The sequence below is a fragment of the Parambassis ranga genome, chromosome 20 (genome assembly GCF_900634625.1).
Source record: "Parambassis ranga chromosome 20, fParRan2.1, whole genome shotgun sequence".
NCBI classification, from domain to species: domain Eukaryota; kingdom Metazoa; phylum Chordata; class Actinopteri; family Ambassidae; genus Parambassis; species Parambassis ranga.
In genome coordinates, this window is record NC_041040.1 from 15290861 (window position 1) to 15315538 (window position 24678).

The 24678-nt window shown below is 40.7% G+C and overlaps 1 protein-coding gene across 4 annotated transcripts; it reads left to right on the forward strand.

The window, feature by feature from the left end:
• The first annotated feature begins 2416 nt into the window (after window positions 1-2416).
• On the forward strand, window positions 2417-23695 carry cdh19 (cadherin 19, type 2). 4 transcript variants are annotated; one of them, XM_028432696.1, is made up of 13 exons: window positions 2422-2682; window positions 7262-7641; window positions 7783-8077; window positions 9108-9227; window positions 10880-11047; window positions 11992-12182; window positions 13514-13767; window positions 14932-15068; window positions 16193-16314; window positions 16655-16772; window positions 18439-18690; window positions 20581-20622; window positions 21221-21304. In XM_028432696.1, exons 2-12 carry the CDS (start codon window positions 7396-7398, stop codon window positions 20592-20594), a joined length of 1917 nt encoding a protein of 638 aa, XP_028288497.1. In that variant the 5' UTR covers window positions 2422-2682; window positions 7262-7395; the 3' UTR covers window positions 20595-20622; window positions 21221-21304. The 4 variants fall into 4 exon arrangements, with proteins under 4 accessions (XP_028288494.1, XP_028288497.1, XP_028288496.1 ...); XM_028432695.1 differs by having other exon boundaries at window positions 20578-20622; window positions 21221-21291; XM_028432693.1 differs by lacking the exon at window positions 20581-20622 and having other exon boundaries at window positions 2417-2682; window positions 21221-23695.
• Window positions 23696-24678: the final 983 nt, after the last annotated feature.

Sequence of the window (24678 nt, forward strand, 5' to 3'; positions counted from 1 at the left end):
ATTGTGTCCATTGTGGCAGCCCTGCTTTTAATTGTGGTCACTTCAATTAATAGAAGTTAGAAGTTTGTCATTCTTGATTCCTTTTTGATTTGATGACCCAATTACCTTTTGGATAAAATACCAAAAGAGCCTTCGTTACATGCCTCTGGTGAGCACGCTAACCTCAGAGGGCTAATTACAAACCCAAACAATGCTAATGGATTCCATCGTTAGACAGATCTGAAAGGGCCAAGCGAGCATTGTCGGATATAAATGTCTCCAAAGTGACCACGCCAGCCTTCCCTCAGAGCTTTGTGACAGGGTGGAATTTGTTATTTCCAAAGTTGAGATTAGTTCTCCCCGTGAGATCCACTGCTATTCTGATTCCATATCAAACAGAGAAATGTCAGGACCTGCACTGTGACATTTAAAACCCCCATTGTAGACCTTGTCTAATTGAGCCTCCCTCATTATAATGATGGAGTGTGGGCCGACCACTGAAAAGGAACATCAGAGATGAAAGCTATGGTTTAGTGATGGCAAGAATTATTTACATTCCCGCTCTCCTCTCCTCTCTGAACACAGCGGTGAATCTGACTATCTCTCAGTCGCCTGTGACATTTCAGTGCCATCAAATGACGGGCACAGAGTAATGGTCACCATATTCGCAACAAGATAAAGGTGAGTCTGGTCAAATCAGCATTCACCAGGATGTCACGCTGTATAAATAATGTAAGCTGTAATTGTGATATACTGCTCACTGGTATTATTCACTATCAGTGAAGACATCATTGTCTTCGCAGGAGGTGGCGAGAAGAGATAACATGACATTAAACTTATCATTTTTCACACTGTCCTCACTCCCCTGCTGTTCTGATGAATTACTCTGAATATCTTTTCAAAAAAACAACTCATTTTTTAATCAAACGTTACATCAATATGAAGTTCAAGAGTTCAGGTTTCCAAGCACTGAAGTATAATGAACTGTTCCGGTGTTTGGAGGCAGATGTGCCCTTCACAGCTTACGTTCATATTGTTGCATTGTCTCTCTGTAATTGGAAGAAGAATAAAGCGTCATTGGCATTCTGCTCAGTCCACTGTGGTGAATTTGATGAGGATGTCACATTAAAAATGCATGTTCCTCATACGTTCTTTGGCCTTTGTCTTTAGCCATGGGAAACAGCGGACACTTATGACAAATAAGGACAGAGCTGACGCTGCCTGAGGTGGATCTCTCTCCCTCTCTCTCTCTCTCTGTTCGACAGGAAACATCAGCGTCTTCTCTTAATGTCTCCTCCACGCGAGGCATGGCTCATGTAAGGGGAATAGAAACTGGGTCACAATAGAAAAGTCATGGGCTTAAACATACATGTATTTTAAATCCATGTCAGTTTTTTAGTAAAAAACTGAAACAAGAATTACACAGAAGTGTTTCATCCCATCCTCATTTAGCCAGGCTTAAAGTGAAACTAGTGAAACTAGTCATGTGTGATCATGAAGGTCTTCACCATGATAGCCAAGAAACCTGCAGAGGCTTCCTGTTGAAATGTAGATTTAACACTTACAAAGTACCTGTGTTAAACCAAATCGTGATCTTTTCCTAAAACTGTCCATCCTTACCATAAAAAGCAAAGGTCTCACTTTGGATATAATCCCCTGTCTCATGGGTGAAGGGCTAGACTTTCTGAAAGCAGCAGCCTCTGAGAAACAAAGCTGAATGCCAAAAACTGCATCTCCTCAAATGAACCTAAAAGTGGGTCAATCCCAACAGTCCTCAAGCTGCCTGCTGAGCTTCCCACTTATCCGAGCTTGACTTTTTTTTGCAAGGTTATGGTGGATTCAGCAGTGGCGGCCTATGAAGACCCACAAAAGTCTACTAATGATGGTGGAGGTATGACTCCAGACTTCCATACAGGAGCCAGAGGTTTGATCTGTTTTCTTGTTAAAGCTACTTGGTTAGGTTAAGGAAATGATCATTAGTTTATGTGTTTTTATGTCTTTCTGTTTATCTAAATGCATACTACAGGAGTAGGTAGAGTTGAACGATTTTTTATTTACCACTTTAGCCCTGATTACCAGTTCATGTAAACAACTGGTAGAGTGCAAAAAATAAATAATGTCTGGAATTACTTTGTATCTTTGTGTCGTGACAGGTCAACTCTTTAAATATGAGCACAGCAGGAACAGCATGCTCCCCCGGCTTGAATGTCAAAAAACAGACTGTTGCCGTCCTATCACTAGCAAAAATAGTGACCTTACAGTGGGTGAATTACCATCCCATCAGCACTCCAGCTCCACTCTAATAAGCGCTGGATTGTCCACAAAAAATGGGCAGAAAAAAACAGATAGAAATCCATTTGTACGTCTGAGCTGTGACTATTTGCATGGTGATGAAGGCCCTGAGTGTTCTGCAGCGTTCAGATGTGAGTCCCAGACAATAGAGCCTGTGTTTGTTCTTCCCGGGAAGTTTGAGAAGGACAGAAAAGGGGTGAAGAAGAAGAAGAAAAGGGGAGGTCGTCAGTGGAGGGGATTACGCATTGTGAGAAAGCACGAGCATTCGTTTCTGCCTTTGTGGTGACTGAATTGCTTTCCAGTACCAGGGTATTTAGTTAAGCAGAGTGTGTTTCTTCACACCCAGCGATGAGCTCTCTTGACGGCATTTTGTGACAAGTGGCTTTGGAAACGACAGAATCAGACAAACAGGTGGGTGTGGTGGTGGACGCTATGCATTCTGTAAGAGATTATCTTTTGTCTGGTGAATTAATACATGCAATTTTCTAGAAAGAGGAATGTAAAGAGGAATACAAAGAATAACAACAAGGAGACAGGTCTGAAACGTATTCTATGTGCAATGCTCCAGTACTCTATTCATCATAGCAAGCAATCAGCGCATGTTTTGCCTCTTTAAAGATGGCTCCTGATAGTCTAAATGTTTTTATGTCACAAATTTGAATCTTATATTAAGAAACAGGGGTTTATACATGATATTAAAGAGCATTTATCCTTTAGAAATGCAGTTAAAGAAGAAATGTGTTGATTGTGTCCACATATTTAAGAACAGTAAACAATGATGCATATATGCCACATCAGGATAATGCAACATCTTCAGTGTATGAGGAGAAAACTGGTGAGACAGACATGTGGGACTCAACATAAAAGTGGACAAGTGTCCTCCCAGGTAAAGGCCCCCAGACGACATGAGAACAGACTTAGGACGTAGGATAGAACCTAAACACAGTAACATTTGTTACAGAAACAAATCTCCCAGATGTTGTTTTCTTCCCGTGTTACTTTCATCTTCTCAGTGTTGTTTTCACTCTCTTTCTCACCTAGTTAATTTAACCCTTTGTTACTTTCAGCATGTGCTACTTTTGGCAGTTAATTCAAGCCTGTGTTACATCATTTCATGTTACTTTCACCCTGTTTTAGTATCACCCTGTTCTAATTTAGTGCCATATGCCCCCTCAGGGTCCTTTTACTCCATGGAACTTTCCCAGTGTTCCTGTGTTTCACGTCATGTTTTTTTCATGTCTCAAGTCTTATGTTGCTTTAACTCTATGTTTAATCTGTGTTACTTTCACCTTGTGCTACTTTCATCCTGTTTTAGGTTAAACCTGTTGTGCTTTTGTTCCATATTATTTTCACACCATCTTACCTTTATTTTAAGTTACTCACACTCTTACACTACTTACACCTTTGTGTGATGTTTTTCACTCATTCACTCTGTCACTCTTGTCCAGTTACTTTTGATCCAGTGTTACTCTCATCTTATGTTACTTTTATGTCAAGCTACCATCATACTGGTTGTCCTTTGTCCCATGTTACTTTCATCTCTTGTACCCTTTGTGTTACTTTCACTCTGTTAATTTGATCTGTCTCTTGGTTTATTTCACATTTTATTTAGTCTCATTGTATTTGTGTACATAGTTGCTTTCATCTTGTGATCATTCCTGATTTGCTGAAGTATGTAAACATTTTGTCTTTAATTAGTATTCCTTGAAACTTGAAAATGTAAAACTTTATTTTTATCACCATAATTAAGTCTTTGTAGATAACTGCCTCGAGTTTAAATGCACTGATTTCTTTAGTAATAACTTCAGTAGCATCAGTTAATTGTTTTCTATGAAAAGGAGAGGAGATAAAATATTAGTATGTAGTGCTTTCACTGATTAATGTCAGTGAAAATCCGTGACATTTTGCTGTACAGTAATGATTTCCACTTGTGCACATATTAAAATCAAACAAATTACTTACTAACAAGTAGATGATGGCTTGACATTCCCCTGTTGAACCAGCTTTGGTCTCAGGACTCATTTAGGTCTTGAGCTAGGAGACAAACGAGACATGTCAGTGTTATTGTTTTATGGAGCTGAACAGTAAACAGGAAGTCCCATGACACACTCCCAAATGACCAATTAAGGATAGTGTGTGTGTTAGGCTTAACGAAGCGAGGCTTAACAGGTATTTTTCTTCCGTTTTAAAACAGTCTGTATTTAGATTACCCTATTATCACATATTTCACATTTTCCTTTGCTTAATTAACATACAGTCAGAAGATTGATGCTTGAAAAACAACACAATTAACATTCGTGAAATGTTAGCGGTTAGCATCAGCTGTGTGATTTAATATTAAGGTGTCATTCACAATGTCAAGTGGATGCTGCTTTTATTTTTTTTTTCTTCAGTGCTGTGTTTCAACATTTGCGTTGGCACATTAGAGCCATTTTAATAGCATCCCAGAACCATTTCTACCAAAGCGCAGCGTTTTATTAGCTAGAAGACATCACCATATAGGAAAATGATGTGACGGTCTCAGCGCATCTAGTGCTTAACATTGTGAGACTGCGGCTCATTGTCATTCTGTCATGTGTCGAGGTAGCATTCTGTACATACAGGCTGCAGGAGGTCTGCTGGAAATGGGAGGAAGGCCTATTAGAGGTAATGAATGGCTGTCAACCACAGGGCACTCTGCATGTACTGCATGTCATGTAGAATGAGAATTTTCTTTTCAAAGGAGAAAAATTGACCACAGACTCCGCTCATGTTTCTTTATATTTTTAGTGTTTTTCCTCTGAACTTCTACACCTGTGAGTGACAGCTGATAGATCTGTATTATGAAGGCTTTTATGTAATGCATAAATGTGATGCTTTTAATATCAGACTTCGCTGGGTCACATCATCATTATCAAGCACTACCAACTGTCACACATGGACACATGTTTTACTTGGCCCACCCAACACTTTTGCTATTTACAGACCAGGAGCTGAGAGATTGTTTTTTGTTACTATTTCATTGGCATTATTTTCCTCGAATTTCATCACTTATTTTAGAAAGGCCCGTCTTGTTAAATTGGCACCCAAACATCTGTTGACCTGTGCACTATTTCAGCCCTACACTAAAGGCTGATATCCCCGGGAAGAATTGGAGGCAGCCTCCATGGCATGTTGGCAGTTGCTCAGAGTAACATCATTGAGGGCTGTTGTCTAGTTTTGGCTCAAGGCGTTCAGTTTGGGCGCGTGCTTGGCAGCCCTATGAAAGACCATAACAGCTCACGACTCACTGGCCACTAATTGGAATGTCACTCCACAATGCTCGGAGATATGAACACCGCCTGTAAAGACATACATAAGCACAAACACGCATTCTCTCATACGCATTCTGTATCGAAATTGAATTTAAGAAATAAAAGCCTGTATCAGTAATTGATTTTACCACCTCATTACAAATGGGTCTTGACAGCTAATTTACTTTTACAAGATTAAACATGAGCATTATGAGCTGTTAAAGCATTTATACTGTTACCGCTGAAGCCACTCACCACCATATATTTTAAATTTCCAGCCATGCTAAAAATGCATTTTATGCTCCTGTGGATTAGAGCATCCACACTTTGACTGAGGGTGTTAGAAACTCAAATAAGTCCTTCAGAATTATGGCTGCTAGAGCCCTGAGTTTTGTTGTTTTGTAAAGTTGGAGGATTTATTTCCCAGATAAATAATTTGTGGGTTTTTTTTTGAGAGAGAATGACTTTGTGAGACAAAAGTCAGAAACGCCTTCACTGCTGAGACAGAAATAATACTGTAAACTGCTAATTTCCTTTGAACGTAACATGACAAGCTGTCCTCTGTGAGAGTGACATGCTAACACAAAGCTGACAGTGGATGTTTATTGTTGTGGAGAAAAAAACAACACATCACTAACTTTAGCAACACTGTCAATACAAGATAATGTATCTGCGTTGTCCTAACTCATTTGCTGTTGTGCTGCTGACTTTCATCGTCCTTTTGACCCTGATCCCGGTGCTCATTATACTTGGTGCATCGATTTGACTTATAGTCTGTCAGAGACATGTGTGTCTCTGTTTTCCATGTCTGGGGAGACATTGATCTAATTAGAAGTCTTCATTAGTCAGCTGCAGAGTGCAGTGTCATGCTTATGGAATGATGCTCTGGCTCTGCCTCCCCCCCATGAAACACAATACAGGACCTTGTTTGAATCCAAAACAGAGGCCTGTTTTCAGCAGCAGGGCTGCCGGATGCTAAAAAAAAAAAAAAACTCAGACAAAGAGTTTGTCTTTTTCCTGGAAAATGATATTTTGTTCATGCTTTCTTTTTTATTTTTGGAATTTGTTTCACAGATTTATTAGTGATGTGCACAGAATCTCATATAAACCCATACAGGCGATCACAGAGATTGTATAGTGCTTTATGTCAAGTACCCATTATTTAACACCACATTCAGAATTCATTTCAAACTGCACTAATATAATTAATAATGTGAATATGGTAGGGTTTAAACATTCATTTAAAGACAAGGAATTTTGGAGCCTAACAGGATAGGAGTATACTCTAGCAGTGATTACCACACAGGTTAGATGTGCTTAAAACTGCGGTTCCTTAAATGGCCACTTGGAGGCAGCTCCTAAAGTGAGTCAGTCTCCACAGACCTCAGTGATAAAATGTCTGAATGATCAAAAATAGACATGTTTACAGGCTGGCATAAAACAGTTTGATCTTTTTGTATCCATTATAACGCACTGTGTTATTTAAAGTGCAAAATGACACACATCAAGTCCTTAAAATATATAAACACAACTAATTATTGTTTACTGTTCAACTTTCACTCCTGTTTTTACTGTTACAGTTATTAAATTTCTTAAAATAAAAAAAAATATTTTTAAATAAATTACTAATACTTCAATCAGTTTTCCATCAGTTTAGGTTCTCTGTATGTCAACAAATTATCGGCGGACATTAATTAAAATTGTTTTGTGTATTTCAGAGGTATGTGTATGTATACAAGTGATATTGTAAGAAGAAGGGATGCGGCTCTGCCTGGATCATGAACTGCTGTGCGGGTGAATGAAGTATTAGCAGCACCGGGCCTGTGACTCCTCTATCCTCAGTCCACTAACCATGGGAAGTGCAGAGGAAGCGCACGGTTGGACTGTAAAGCTGAGCACGCCGAGCGTTTTGGCTGTGGTGACGGTCTTTTCTATGATTCCTGGCGGGGTGCTGAGTGATATGAGAGGCACTCAGGGTCTGGAAGCCCAACAATTGGCCCAGGGGTCCACTCATCTGCACCGTCGCCTGAAGAGAGGCTGGATCTGGAAACAGCTGTTTGTCCCGGAGGAAGATCCCACTCTGCGTGTTATTGGCCAGGTACAACTTCACATTGAATGTCCGCCATGTCCTTGATACGGTATTTCTCTTTTGAAAATGCATGTTTTTCAGTTACCTCAGAAAAATATGTCCCCAGCTTTCATCCCCCCCCCCACCTCCACCCTCTTTTTTTTCTTATAGCTGAAATCTGACTTTGACCGAGGCGAGTTTTCCATCAAGTACATATTATCAGGAGAAGGTGCTGGAGATGTGTTTGAGATAGATGAGTATTCTGGGGAGATCAGGACATTAAAGAAACTCGACCGCGAAGAAAAAGCCTTCTACATCCTGCAAGCACAGGCTATCAACAGGAGGTCCAACCAACCAGAGGAGCCCCAGTCAGAGTTCATCATCAAGGTGCAGGACATCAATGACAACATCCCTCAGTTCCAGAATGAGCCGTATGTGTCCAGCATCCCCGAGATGTGTCCCATCGGTACGTTTAAGAAAAAAAAAAAGTTGAAAATGTAAGTGCACTGAAAGGGTCAGCTCTCCAAAGTCCACACAATTTTCTTTTAGCCTTGTGTTGTGCTAAGTTAGGTGCCAGTCTTCACAATATTTAAAATATTGAAAAAAAATAAGTGACTTGTTTACAGGTTTAAAAGATAAAAATATATATACTTTGATAAAATGAATTTTCTTAAATTGGATCTTGACTGAAGACAATGAACAAAAGGTTATATGAGTGTCTGTCATCTGTCCCCATTCAGGAAAGTAAAAGTATTGGATTCTGTATCATAGCTCAGATGCCTTAAAGGATACATTTCTTAAATAATGTTATTATAACAGCTGCCCTTTCATACCACAAACATTACCATTTCAATTTATATGTAATCTGCTTTTGCAGCATAATATCTCAGTCGTAATAAATCATAATGCGTTTGACTCAGAGAGAGAAAGTGAGAGGGGAAGGTTGGAGCGAGGGCATCGGAAAATAAGAAACGCTGCGGTAAATCCCTGCCTGTGTGAAAGACAGAGCGCTCTCTAGGAAGAAAGAATGAGATAGAGAGGGAGTGAAGGATATTGGAGAAAGCAAGGTGAGGACAAGGATATGGTCAGTGGAGAAAAGAGTATAAGTGTGAAACATAGAGAGGTGAAACGGAATCAGTGCGAAGGAGAGAAAAGGAGGAGCAGGTGGATAGTGAGATGTCGCTGCAGGCCTGAAGAGGTTGTCACGCACACCTGCACAGCCTTACTGAGTTGTGAAAGGCCAACGTCGCTCCCCACCCCCACCAACCCTCGTGCCTTTGTCAACATCTCTCCTCTAACCCTTCCTCAGCCTCCCTCCCCTCCCCCTTCTCCTTCCATTTTCACCGCTCCCCCCCTGAGCCAGACAGACAGACCCTGCGGGACTGTGGCATAATCACTTTATTTCCCCGTCGACTGGAACTGCTGCCTGAGCTAACTCTGACTGTGTGATCCTTCTCCTCCTCCTCCTCCCCCCACAACTACTACCACCACCACAGGGACCACAGTGGCCCAGGTGACAGCTACGGATGCTGATGATCCCATGTTCGGAAACAACGCCAAGCTCATCTACTCCATCCTGCAGGGGGAGCCCTACTTCTCTGTGGAGCCAAAGACAGGTAACACACTGTTTGGGAATAAAACTTTACATTTATAACTAGAGGAACTGTCTCGTCTCTGTCTTGTCCCTTTGGTCCTAATCCTTTTTGACATGTCTGTAACTGCTTGTCAACTTTATCTCAACAAACAACTCTCCATTTAGCTACTTTTTTTAGGCCAGTGGGAGAAGTTCACACCCTGACAGGAAATTATCAAGAATATTACCCATAAATGTACATTTACACAATATTGTTGAGTAACACAGAGGTCTGTTAGAGCACCTCCCACACACACAACTGACCTGAACTATGAGGAGTTTAGGCAGGTCATCATTGACGCTGAAAAAAATACTTAAATGCAAATGAATGTAATAGGTCAAATCTGAGTTTTTAAGGAGGCAGGCAGCTCCACACCACTAAACGCTGTAGGTTTAGTCATGTGTCTTGTTGATGTGTATAGACAAGATATTCTCTTATTTTTCTTTTTCATGGTAAAGATACATAAATATCACCAGTTTGATCTTTATCCAGTTATACACCTGGATAATGAAACATGAGTGAAAGGCAGATTTATATAATAAAAACAGATGATTTTCAGACTCAGTGATGGGGATGGTGACAAATAGCCTACAGGCAAAAAATAGTACAGCAATCTGCTAAGTCAGTCTTCTTCTGTTGAATTTAATAATTGTGATATTTGCCAGATAATTGGACATAAAAGAGCAATGTTCACCTTTCAAGCACTGTGTTTGTATATATGAACAAGCAGCAGAGTTAAGGCAAAAGTCTGCACAACACCAGTGACCAGGTCACTACACCACTTCACCAGCAATGGAAAGTACCTAGACACTAATACGGAGTTTATGTAGAGACAAGCATAAAAGCAAGTGAGCCATGCTATCTAAATAGTGGCATCTCCACCTCCACCTGCAGCTGAGCTGGTCTGTGTGAAGCAGTCTCCCAACATTGTTTTTAGCTTAGCATTGACCACCTGCTACTCACAGCGAGCAGAGATCCCTTCCAGCAGGTCATTGATTGTTCCTTTAACATGCTCTCGGAGCAGTGTCAAGAGTACTGAGAGTGGCTAGCTGGTAAGCGTGCCAATTTTAGTGCAGCTTCACGACTGTTTTTACACATTCTTGTAATTCATTTGAAATGTTTTTTTTTTTTAGTGTAAATTCTTACAAATAGCTCTCTTAAGTATTCTGATGGCTTTCTTAATATTTCTTCTTGCACTGATTAACAGTCCAGGGGCTGTTTTCACAGATAGAAAAAAAACTAATAACAAAACTATAATAATAACTCTGGTGTGAGACTGCATCTCTGATGAGATCAAGCACAGACATATTTGATCTAATCCAGTGTTTTGTGTTTCATTGGCTCACTGTCATTTTAACAATTCCTCCTGTTGAAGAAGCTCTGAAGCTTTTTTAAAGCCCTCCTTCCTTCTAGTTGTACTTTTTAGGGAATATCTGAGAAATTATGGAGAAATAATGGCAGCTGTTAGTATGAGGAAAATTTATGAATAATGCCCCAGATGTTTACTGGGGTGTAGTACTGCTCTCAAAGACTACTTGAGGCAAAGTCTGTTTATTTACATGTTTTTATAAATAAAAAAACACCCACAGATACACTTGATGGCATCTTAATGAACCTGACTCTCATCCTCTCAGGGATCATCGTCACGTCTTGGCCGAACATGGACCGCGAGGCCAGAGATCAGTACCTGGTGGTGGTTCAGGTGAAGGACATGCTGGGCCTCAGCGGCGGCTACTCCTCCTCCACCACCGTTACCGTCAGCCTAAGTGATGTCAACGACAACGGGCCCACATTCCAGCACCGTGAGTCACTTACATATGAGTCAGACTGATGCAAACGCTGCACCATACACACTCACAGGAAATCAACGAAAGAGTACAAAGCGTTACAGACTGCGAGGACATGTTTAATATTATACCTACAAGGTATTTATTTGATCACACTTCTCTGGTTCGGGTGGGTGGTTTGTGCTGCGTTCAGCCGGCGGCTAAAATTAAAAGGAGACAGTGGAAGAATGAGGAAGAGAGCGAAAGAGACGGGGAAGGAGATGGGGATGTTCGGCTCATCTGCGTGCGCACATGTGCCACACACTGGATGAATTTAATCATTCACACATGAAGGGACATTTGTCATGACCTTTGGAGACAAACCAAGCCTTCTCAGCGATAAACCTCACTAAAATGAATGCTGTGGGAAGGAATCAATTCTGTAGGAGAGAGAGAGCAGGGATGGTACTTTGAACTAATAATGTCGCATTCACATTCATTGCAGGTGCTACTACTGTATGCAATGGATTCTATGTTCGCTTATAAATATTGTATGGCCATGCTTCACTTTGAACTGTGCCCTCTGTTTTGTCACATAATTACAAATTATTATCAGCACAGATTTTTTTTTTTTCTGCCTGCCTGTTGAGCTCCTCCCAGTCAAGGCGGCCATCCAAATGGAGTCGCTCAAAGACACAATCACAGTTTCTCATCTTCTTATTAGAGTTAGGCCGGGATTATGTGGAGTTACCGCAACTTATCTGCTACTCACACAAATTGACCCTACACCACAGTGTTCTCCGTTCTTATCACTTTACACACACTCTCCTAACAACTTACTGTCAAGTTGTGTTTACAGTGTTTAACAAAAGAAACTTTTTTTATTCAGAATCAAATTTACAATTTTGTATTCCCTTTGATTTTAGATTTTATGGTATCAACACTGTAAAATAACACCCTTCTCCTTTTTGTTCCTTCAGACCTGTACACGTTTGCAGTCGCTGAAAATGCAGCTGTTGGAACCACAGTGGGAAGAATTATGGCAGAGGATGGAGACATCGGCATCAATGCCAGGATGACCTACAGTCTGGAGGATGACCTGGAGGAAAGCTCCACTTTTATCATCCAAACAGACCCGGTGACACAGGAGGGAGTGATTCTGCTCGTCAAGGTGAACCCTTTCACAACATCTCTCTTTATCTGACATTATAGAGAAATGCTAGCAACATTATTTGGCAAAAAGCTAACAAGCTAAGCCACTGCAGCTGTATGGCATTCATTATTTTATTTATTGAAAGAAAAAAAATAAGCTCAGAATCTGTGAAATGACAAACCTACGCACAATCTAAAAATTCACTCTGTACACTCTCTGTAAAGGGATAATAGTCTCTAGTTTGCCTAGTTTAGGCTATGAATGTGTTTATTTCTCTTGTAACGTTGAGCTTATTAGCATGGAGGTCTGCCTCACTTCCCCTAAGTGGCCATTTGTGGAACTGCAGTTTTCTTGGAACCATCTCTTCACCCTTGAAGTTACCTTTCTGACCAGAACCTGAGCTGGAGCTAACAGCTAGTTTGCATACAGCTATGCAGGAATAGTAATGCGTTATTCTACTTTTGTGAAGTTTGAAAGTTCAGTTCTTTGTTTAAAAAAATGTTTACAATGATAAACACCTGTCATAAATCTATCTGCAACAAGCTTCACTGCAGTTTTTGACTACCTTGGTGAGTATTACCGGTCCAGTGGATTTTACACCTATTCACATGAGGGAACATCACTTTATAATTGCCTTAAAAATGTGTGTTTAAATAAAATCTCTATTATCTGATAAAGTTTTTATTGCACTGACAGATGATAAAAGTAATAGTAGTAGTTTGATGAGCAGACTCTTGGCTTACCACAGAGTGGAGACGAGAATAAATAGCTTTCTTGTATCGCTCAAGATAAACGAAAAATATCTACCAATGAGCACTTCTAAAACATATTAATTAACATGTGCAAAAATAACAAGGTGCAGCAATGACAGTCAATCACAAATGTTGGTGAATTCATGAGCACATGTGTGTAAGAGGGCCTGTGATTCTGATCAAGTCCTAAGTTCTATAAACTGAACAGCCCTGTGCTAGACTCCTGTTGTACTCCTGTGATTTATAGATAGCTTCTCCTTCATGGAAGCCGGATCTCAGTTTAGATGCTGTGATAATAAACTTGTAAAAACATTATTGACTCTTTCTGTGAATCATTTCATTTCAGGAGCAGGGTAATGGCTGACATGCTGTTTTCTTATTACTTGCATCGTAATGTTAATCAACAACACAACATTATTTAAGAGCATGGTCGCAGCTGGTAGCTTATTGACATTGACAAAACCATTTTAGCATCCTGCCCCAGAATGTCCTGCTCTCAGTGGAATAATAATGTCTTAGGCACATGTTTGTTGAGATGTTTTTTCTTTTTAAAAAGTCTTCCCTGCCAGTATAAAAATCTGCTTCTTTTCTCCACAGCCTTTGGATTATGAGTCCAAGAGACGTTTCGTCATAGCTGCAGAGGCGGTCAACGATCATGTGGACACTCGGTTTCTGTCTTTGGAGGAGTTCAGGGACAGGACAACACTCAAGATTGTGGTGGAGGATGTGAATGAGCCGCCTGTCTTCCTCTCGCCGCTCTATGAGTGGAAAGTTCCCGAGAACGCAGCGATGGGAACGACGCTTGGCAGCGTGAGTGCCAGAGACACTGACGTAGTCAACAACCTCGTCAGGTAATGTGAACCTGGAAGAATGGCATCTGCCATCCAAACATCCCAGTATGGTAATGATGAGGCAGATACCCATGCAGGCGTGGGCGGAACATCTTTAGACAGCTCCCTCCACAGGGTGAAAAATCATTCCATTTCAAATAGCGTCACCGGCTCGGTGCATCCATTTTTACCCTTGATCTCTGGATACCCTGTACATGGTCATATTTATCTCATATTACTTTAGTAGGAAATGAGCCCTGCTGAATAAATCATGACATTTTTTTTTATACCTCACAGGCTTTTCTATCTATTGCCATGGTATTATCACAAAGCGACGTGGCTAGAACGTGGGAATGTAATAAAGCACCATACGAGGTGGCATATGGAATTGAGATTTGCAGTCATTTGCAAGTGGGGCACGTTGCAGAGGAGACAGCAGCACTACTGGTGCCTGTAGTCCATCTCTGCAGAGCTTAAGAGTGGCAGGTGCTGCATATCATGCTCAGCCTAGTGTCTATTACTGTCCCTTTGGTGACAGCGTCTCATTGATTAATAAATTCAGGATGACATTTTAGGGGTTTCCACACTTCTAGTAAATATGATTAAGTTGTGCTGTGGTCAAATTGGCTTATATCCCATGTTATCAGCAAAGTAGCTCACAGAGATGATTCATTACTCCGTCACACTGATTCACCGTGGTGTTATAATCACTTATATTAATGCTCGGTATAAAGGTATGATGATGATGATGATGATGATGATGATGAAATTGATGCAATAGGAAGCAAATATTTCTTTTATTCAAATTCTGCCAAATTTGAGATTATTCTTACATTAAGCTGACACTTGTCACCCGCTGTCACTCTTTTCTTACCCTGCTCTATTTCTCCCTGCCTACCTGTGGTCAGATAAATAAATTATATTCCGTTAGGCTACACATAGCAGTGTGTGTGCCATCTGTGTGAGGTGTTTTGTTGTCACAGTGTTGTTGTCGCAGTATCACACTAGCATGTGCCTGTGTGTGTGTGTGTGTGTGTGTGTGTACACTGTGCTGGATATCTGTCAACAGATTAAAAAATTGAGCAGTTTTGCCTAATTAATCTCCCTGTGGTATCACAGTGTTTTGTTTGCCCAGAAAACAGCCATGCCTGCTAAATGTGTGTCTACGTGCTTATTCCTTTCCAGATATTCAATTGACAAACGGAGCGACACCACCAAGGCTTTCAAAATAGACCCAAACAACGGAACTATAACTGTCGCCAAAGCTTTGGACCGAGAAACTTCAAACTGGCACAATCTGACTGTGGAAGCCAAGGAAACAAGTAAGTAGCGTTTCAGCACTTTATGTGAGCATCTTGTTGAAATGGCCATCTTACAATGAGATACCTGTCCAGAATTATGTTCCAGTAATCTGCAGATCCAGAGCAGTGGTTCCCTACATGAGGTGCCCCTTTACCTGCAGGGTTGCCAGGCGGCATGTGGAGAGCTTGGACACAGCTCCACAAATTAAAAAACTACTCACAGAGTGAAGCACACATGAATGTTGGCTGTGACTAATACTAAGTCTGTGATACACTGACTTTATAAATGAAGAAATGAAGGAAATAAATGAAAACAGGTCGGCAATGGTTACAATAAAGGAAGTACAGAATCTTACCTTATCATCAAACTAAACCTTATCTTAGCAACTCTTAGCCGACCATTTGACTGTTTATCCTTTATTACTGGCTAATTACTTCAGCCATTAAATGATCCCTGTCATTCATACCTGCCGCCATTATCTAAATGTTTCCATCAACTTTAACCATTGATCCAGGTTGATTTATGTCAAGCATTTATTACTAACTAACTATTTATCTTTTGCTTTTAGCTTTCTCAATTTACCCTTTATGTTAATCTATTTAAATCTCAAAAATTAACCCCAATTAAAATTACAATTACTGTTTCAACTACTACTTTTTAGTTAACTGTCATGACTATTTAGCCCTTCCTTCTTGACTAACAATTGAAAAGATTTATTATTTTTAACTAGTTATTTTTCAAAACATGTATTGATTTCAGCTAATTACAACTAAGTGTTGAATTCTTTTTATCTTATCCATTTATCTATCACTTTAATCTTTTACCCACCATTTTTAATAATAATAATTTTCCTCTGACATGCGTATGTGACAAACACTAGCTTGGGAACCACTCTTCTAGATCGATGGAAAGCCTTATTCTATAGATTTACAGTCTTCTGCTCAGTCCATTATGTTGTTCTGTCTTATTTTAGTGAAAGTCTGATGTCAGTGTCCATTTTTTATTTATTTTTTGCTCCACAATCGTGATGCAGGAAGACAAAACATTGATCAGTCTTAAGTGTCATTTTGACAGAGCTTTTACAAAGCATTTATGATACATGCACCCAGTGGACTCCAGCAAATGTCTATCTTCACTACTGCAGCGCAGAACCATTTATCCTCCTCTGTGGTGGTGTTCATCAAAGTGCTGGACATAAACGACAATGTGCCAAGGCTTGCAAGAGATTACCAGCCATATATCTGTGAGGGGACGCAGGCGGGAGAAGTATGTATATTATGATGTACTGATGTTTGTGATTTACTGTGGCCGTGTGGCAATCAGAACGTGGACAGTAAAAGTTCCCATATTGTGTCACATTATATTATATTGTTATATTTCCACACTGTTTCTCTTATTCTCTGCATCCTTTCAAACAACAATGTAGTCACAAGACAGCATTTGACTATTGTACAGCACTATATTGCATTCATAACATTGTCAGCCGCAGAATGAGATTCTGAGAGTATTGTTTCTTGGAAAGAAAGACACACAGGCTTTGTGTGATGGAGTTGGATTCCTTGGTGTCATTTGTATGTTGTTGTCATATTTTCTTTGTTTCTCTCAGCTCATTCAGATGCTTAGTGCAGTTGATCCAGACGACCCTGCAGAGGGACACCACTTCTACTTCTCTATGGTCCCCGAGAAGCACATCAATCCAAACTTCACTATCAGAGATAATCAAGGTTAGCCTGTATTCAAACAGACGATCAGACACACAGCTAATACTAATATGTTTACCAGCATCTAATAAGGATGCAGCAGCTTTATCCAGGACAGAATAGTGCACTTCTTTGTGCTAAAACAAGAGAATGGTATGAGCTTTGTTACCAAATGAGTAAGAAGACTGCTATAGCTCTCATTTACAGTGGATGTGGAGCACCAGCAAGAAGGTCAGCTGAGCCAAACAGACCCCTAAGCATATGTAAAGCTCACTCATTAACATGCTGCATTTTATTTGGGTCATTTGTAAATGCACATAATGCTAAAATGTGTTGTTTCTGTGATCAAGGGTTGGCAGTATGACATCATAGAGATGCCATGCCCAGATTTACAGTGTTTAACTGTAGAGATGTTGAAGTAATACGTTTCTTTTATATTGGCCCACAGTAATGTGATTTACACTTGCTGTGTGACTTTGTGTGGCCAACAGTACCTTGCCCAATGCACCAAGTTGTAAACATGTTTATTTAAGCTGTAAAGTGGCACATTTTAAAAAGAAGCGTTTGATTTGAATTTCTGAGCCACCCTCTAGTGGCCATTTAAGGAACTGCAGTTTTTGGTACTAAACACTTTCAACACAGATTTCCTGATTGTCAATAATTGCTAAGAGGCTAGCTTTAGTGCCATATTTCAGATGGTATTGATGCTGTCAATCCTTTCATGTAGCTAGAGGGCAAACAGAGAGCTTAAGGTATTCTCAGTCCTGGGAGGCTGTTGCTTTAAAAGGAACAGACATTAAAACTCATCATTTTTCAGTCATTTCCAGCAGTAAATATAAAAAACTATTTTGAAACTGCAGCATCAAATATGTAGATTTCACTGTGAACCGATCTGACAGCAGTAAGGCGCTCACATTTTTAGTGCAATGAACCAGCTGCTGAGTGACTCACTAGTGTTGCAGTGAAACCCTCAGCATAAGCCTAATCTGTGTAATTAGACTTTTTCTTGCACTGAAAAATGTCATCCTGCAAATCACTGACATTTTCTATCATAGGCTTTTAAGCTGTGGGGCAAAAATGAATACATGAAACCACATATGGCCATATGGTGGTCGAAATATTAAATCATGGCCTGTGCCAGAGACAGAAGACAGAATGAAGCATATTTTCTTGCCTGTAACAAATTAAACACTGTAGCCTCGTAAAATATGTTTTTGTGGCTGACAGCCTATGAGTAAATTAAAGTGTTTGCATTTGCAGGCAGTAGTCAGCCGACCCTTATTCAAAGTTTATAATGTGAATGGGAAGTAAAGAAAAAAATCAAACAAACAGTTTTGTTGAAATATGCGGCATGTTTGAATGTGTTGAATAAGTTAGGATGAAATGTATGCAGGTGCAGTGAATGGGTGGTTAGCCAGGCAGGCACAGCAGTCCAGTCAGCAACCAGGAAATGAATAATGAATTAAGAAGAAACATGTTTAATAAAACACATTTCCATATGCCACAAGGCTTATTTGACTCTAAAGAACTTTTTATTCAGGGTCTTGATGAAGTTTTATACCTGCATCTGAAACTTTCAAATTTCAAATGTATTTCTGTACACACGGTAATATTCAGTCCTTTCTGACAGATTTTTAATCACTAAAAATCACTCACAAAAATGACTTCTCTCTATTGACATCACTTTCAGACAACACGGCTGGCATTGTGGCACGCAGGAGCACTTTCACCCGCAAGGATCGGACGCAGTACCTCCTGCCTGTGGTGGTGGCGGACAGCGGCTCTCCAGCCCTGTCCAGTACCAGCACTCTGACCATCAGCGTGTGCAGCTGTCAGCCTGCTGGCCACTGTCCCACAGGAGGGGTGGAGGCCCTCGCGCTGTCTATGGGGGTGAGCCTGCAAACCTTGGTGGGGATTCTGGTCTGCCTGCTCACACTCACAGGTGAGGAAGCATCTGTTTTCATCTCATTTCAGGGCTGGATTATCTTGTTATGATAGGGGTATCTTGGGATTATCTGATATGGTTTTAACATTATCTCTGCTTCTGGTGGTTAAGAAGAAAGATTCTCTTTTACATCTAGAATTGTTCTTTTTCCCTGTGGTTCTGTTTACAGTCAGCCTTTATATCTCTTCATAGTGTTTCAGTGTGTCTATGCAGTTGGCGCCTTTGTAGCTAGTAATCATATCCTGCCAGCAAAAAGTGCCAAAAACTGCAGTTCCTCAAATGTCCACCGGAGGGTGGCTCCTAACAAGAGCTTCCAAATTGTCTCGCTGCCGAAATTTCAACAGCAGAAACCACTCAGAGCTTTCAAACAGCTCTACAGACACCTCTGTGTCCCCATAGAAGAATCGTCTACCTTTTTTGACACTCTATGGTCCGCCATTAAAAACATGTTAATATCTCCAAAATAAAATATCATTGTGGTTAGACTTTCAGAGAATCCACAAATTACAAATCCATTACTACAAATCCAGTGAAAATCACAGGTTGTATATATATGGATGGAGTGTCAGTGACATCATGTGTAAGTTTCTGAATCGCTATTTTGAAACTCCATGGGAGGCTCCATCCGTCACCATGTTGGCAGCATCACAGTCTGCCTAAACTTGGACTCACATTTGGAGCCAGACCCCTTAGAGAGTGTTGACTGTAATTTTTAATTTTTACGTGGGCTTCATGTCTCAGCCCAGGAGGCTGGTACTTGGTCAAAATCTTGTAAGCTGATAGAAAAGGTTCTCAAAATAAACATTAACCTGGGTTAGGGCTGGGCTGTGGTTATAGGGCCTATTGTGTATATAAAACTGTCCCATGTTGAACAGGTTGTTTTTATTTAGGGGGTTAAAATGATCTCTAACATGTTATGAGGCATTACGAGCTTCCTCAAAATTTCCATGGCTAGCTTGGTGAGAGCATAGTTTTAATGCACTACATTCAAATGACCAGATGAGGGCACTAGTTACAGATGCACAAGAAAACGTGTTGTATAGAGATGTTTGTTGTTTTCCTTCTGCTCATGAAATTCACACTACATGGAGCCAAATTACTGTTTAAGACTTCCATCACTGGAATCCATCACTAATACATACCTTCAGAAGAATTTTTGCATAACTCGAGCTCCTTACAGTGTGGATTGGGAGCAGCTGTAGAAGCTGTTTTTATGCTTACGGCCATTAAACGTGCACAAGATAGAATTACTAGAAAGTTTTTACAGTGAATTGTCCGAAGGTGCTGCTCTGTCGATATGTAGCCTGCTGCTGGGTGAACAGAGACCGCGTTCTGCCAAATGCAGCAGGTTTCTCCAGACATCAGCATGACTGACAAGACAGGCGTCTGGCTAAACAGGATTACTTTGCTAAGAGCATCGCTGCAAATGTGTTGTTTATACAGGTGGAGTGAGGAAGAACTAGAGAGATGGTTGTTTTTGCAGCAGAATTCACTAATGATGTGGGAAAGAAAGCCCTGCCAGCTTTGAATAATGCTACATTTTTTTTATTTTTTTTCTGCCTAGCAGGGTTCTTCTGTATTTGAAAGGTCATCGAGGAAGTTTGTGAAGAATCTTCTGCACAAATTTAACTAAAACGACAACAGATTTTCACACAAGTCCGGATAACTTTAACCAGTTGGCTGATATTTTAGGTCATATTTATGCAGAAATATAGAAAGTTTCACAAGTTTGAAGTTTGAAGCATCACTGTATGAGGCACGCCTGCAATACAGACCTTCTGACCCACACCCCGTTTTAAAAGTGTTGTCATGTATCTTGATTTATATGATAACCAGAAGGTACAATGTGGTACTAGTCCTTGACAGAAAGTCGTTCTCTTCCAGCAGATCTGTTGAGCTAAAGCAGCTCCACCTCTTTTCATCACGTTGGCAAGTATATGACTGTGTGTCAAACGGCAGGTTTTTTCATTAACAAATTTGCACTTCTATTTATTTTTTATTTTTTATTTTAAACTCACCAGCGTGCCTTTAACACACTCTTTTAAAATGCTGAAAGCTTGCAGAGCAATGATGTCAGGTAATGAGCGTATTGGTTGCAATACATCAGTAGCAATGCCATCCTGGGACACTGATGGGTTTGCATAGTGAAGAGCTTTATTATGACCTCGGCTGCTTTGTGTCCTCCCTGTGCCCATCACATGAAAGATTAATGACAAAACCTAGTATGCTAACATTCTGTCGGATGAGAACAATGGCTGGTGAAAAAAATAATAAACACTCTTTTAGTATTCTGTGCCACATGGAGCACATAAAAGAAGACTTTCCTTATGTGTGAGCTGAAATTAAAAAAGATAATTTATTGCCTAATTTGCCTGCATTTTTAATTTCTTGTTTCACAAAAACAAATCTGGCTGCTATTATTTTTGCTCTTGCACTTGCTCCATCAGACACCGTAGATGTTTTTTTCTCACCAAGCTCATGCCCTGGTGTTTAACTGTAATGATCTCCTACTGTGTTGTGTCTGCAGTGCTGTCAGTTTTGATGCTGATGGTGAGGAGACACAGGCGGAAACAGCAGGAGGGGCTGGAGGTGGAGGTGAAGGAGCTGGAGCTGCCAGAGACGGTGTCGCAGAAAGTGCTTTATTACAGGGAAACAGGAGTCGGGGGAGCGGACCTGGACTTCTGCCAACCTGTTGTTCCAATGCGCCCCCACCCTAGGAGGAGGGAGAGGAGGCTGCGCATGGAGGACGTCAGGGCCAGCATACGGATGTCCCTCAGAGAGTCGCACCTCATCGGGCCGGACGATGATGTCTTCAGGCAGTTTATTCTGGACAGGCTGGCAGAAGCTGATCAGGATCCGTACGTTCCCCCGTTTGACTGCCTTCGAATGTATGCATATGAGGGGTCAGGGTCTCCCACAGGGTCTCTCAGCTCGCTGGAGTCCAGTTTGGAGGCTGAGCCCGAGCAACCTGCTTGTAAACCCAAACCTTATGTAGTGAGACTCACACCCTGGTATGGTGGAGCTGAGGAGGACACAGTCTTCTGAGGACTGTAACCAAGATGAGGAATTTGAAGACTCTGGTTGGTAGATTTGTCATAAAAATAATAATCCATCTGGTCAGCCTTCAAATTAAGTTGAACAACTATCATTCAGACCAATCAAAGGAGGAGGAAGGAACTAGCAGCAGGTAATGTTCTGAAGTCAGCATATAATAGAAGACACTGAGCATTTTTTGACAGAGTATCTAAGGATGAATTCATGATGACAGTGCAGACCAGGTGAAAATGTTGGACTGTTCCTTTAAAGCGAAACCTCAGCCTCACATTAAAACACTTCCTGCCGGCACGCTGCACAGCACTGGACCTGTTGTTATTTGCTGTATTTTTCATTCTGTGTGCTTGAGAGCATTAACAACAACCTAAGTGTTTTATCAGACTAAGTGCTGGTTATATTATACGTGTTAAAATCAGAACGGATACGGCTGATTTTTGCTGCAATCAAATGTTGTATCTCTGAGGCTGAGGTGTAAAGTTAGTGCTACATCTCCAGAGGCAGTGTGCATCCTGTCTGCTACTAAGCGCTAATGAAGGCTTCCTTTAAACTTTGAACTGTAATGTTGAACATTTTGTTTTATTTTAAATTCTATTTTAGCTGTTTTAGCTCAACACAGAAGAATCATTTTATTTTATCAGAGCTGTCACCATAACATGTCAAATGTCAATGTCTTCACACTTCCAGTGGTAACAGAACAGCATTATCATTCTGCTGACATGAGGCCAGTATTTACTTCACCAAAACAAACACTTTGAAACAACACAAAAAAATGGAAAAGACTAAAATCTGAGGTTTCCTAAGTGGCCACTTGAGGCTGGCTCCAAAAGTGAGTCAGTCCCCACAGACCTCTGTGCCAAAATGTCCATCTTTACAACAGATAAAAACATGTTTACAGCCTGGTCCAAACAACAGTTTCCATCTCCACAGATAATCCCTCCATTCATGTGAACTCAGTAATTTCTATGATATTAGGGCCTGATGTATAATTCAGGGTGTGAGTATAATGCAGTGCAGATGGGGATTATAGTTCCATGTGGGTGGGCACCAGTAGCTGTTGTTGTGGTTGCTATACTGCCGGGGGTCCATGATGTATTCATGTACAGTGGATGATGTTCACAGTTGGGTATAGTGTGTGTGGACATGCTCGAAGTTACAGTAATATTTATATTCTTATGAAGATAAACTGAACATATATGGGCAGCATGGACCTCAGCTGTGGTTGAAGTGGAACACAGATGTCCATAGAGGCTCATGTTTGCCACCGGATAATGAAATGTGTGTGTTAATAGTAGCCCAGGACACCACGCATCTGCATACTGTAACAGGGGAAATCAATGTATTAGTAAAGGGTCTGTTTTAAACTGCTGTTCCACACATTATTAATTGCAGTATTACTGATTTTGTGATATTATTGTTTCACTGTTCTATATATGTTGGCTCATAGCAGGTTGTGTGTGTATTTGTATTTTACTCTATAAGCTAATGTATGTCAACATATTTTTCCGAATGAACATGTTGTTCCCTGGTTCTCCTCATTCTCACAGAAATGACTACATTTTAACATGTATTTTGCTGTATAATGTAGCTTCATGCTGAGTCACCGGAGAGCCCATTGTGCTCTCCATGTCAGCCAATCAGCAGCAGGAACAGAAGCAGCAGCAAAACTACAACAAAAGAAGTAAAACTCTTGAGAAACAACAGCTGTGGGAAAAAGAAACCTGCATAATCTACTGCAGCTTGGGCTCTTCTGTTTTTTTCATGGTCATTTGACAAACACAGCAGGCTCGTGGTTCGATGTGTGGGTGGCTGCTGGTGGTGGGGTGACTTGAGGTAATTGCGTGGTGATCAGGTCCGGCCCTCCCTTCACCTTCTCATCCACTAATTGGGCTGTTTGCTGTCTGTGAAGGTCGGCGTTTGGACCGGAGAGAATATAGTTCTAGCTGAAGAATAAAAAAACTAAACATAAATTCAAATACAAAGCCTATTTGGAAAGTAGCCTGGTACCCAGGAACAGACAATATGACGGAAACGACTAATTGCTTGAATCTATTCAGTGTTTTCTTTCCCGCCGCGGTTGCTTGTATGAGGAGGTGTGGCACTCAGCAGGACAATTTCCAGACACCACTGCAACTCAGAGAGAGCTTCAAAATAGCTTCCACTGTTGGAAACAATCTATCTGGGCAGTGCCTTTAGGACTAAATCATTGTCTCACAATGGCTTCTAAAGACACAGGTGTGAACAGAAAGGCCTTTTAAAAGTCTTTTCAAAGCAATCTCCACAGTCCAACATGTGTGCTACTGGATTCTGCCCCTAAAAGGCTCTGTTATAATTCCCTTTTCAATAGTACCTTAATGTCAAAAGTCATTCAGCTACTGGTGTCATTTAACCTTCTGAATTTCTGCCATTATCCATGGTGAATATCACGGGTAATTTAACCTAACAGCCCCTTTCTTTGTGTAATTATACCCATTACAGCAACGTGAAGGATTTCACTCCGTCAACTGTCTGTGTCCTCAGTCTCTCCCGCACAGGTTATAGATTCAGCTCTTCTTTTCAAACCTGCTGCCAAACTCATCACGCAGCCCCACAATGCTCAGAAGGTCTTTGAGAGGCAACTCTCATTTGGCAGACTGTGAGCTGATTGAAAAGATGCCTGAAAGGATTTTGAGAGCCATTAAAAAAAAAGAGAGAGAGAAAAAGAAAAATCATTAGCAACACGTATGCCTTAAGGTTTAGCTGAAAAAAAGAGCAAATCATTCATGTGCAATTTGGCAATAATGGAGAATAAAGATTCAAATCTGGATGAGATTCACTGTTTCACTGAATGATTACAGTCCATATAAAACTTGTGTGTTATCCAGCGTCAGGGTAATATTCTCCACACAATGCACTGCACATAGAGAACCTACTCAGCAGGGTTCATCCTCTGGG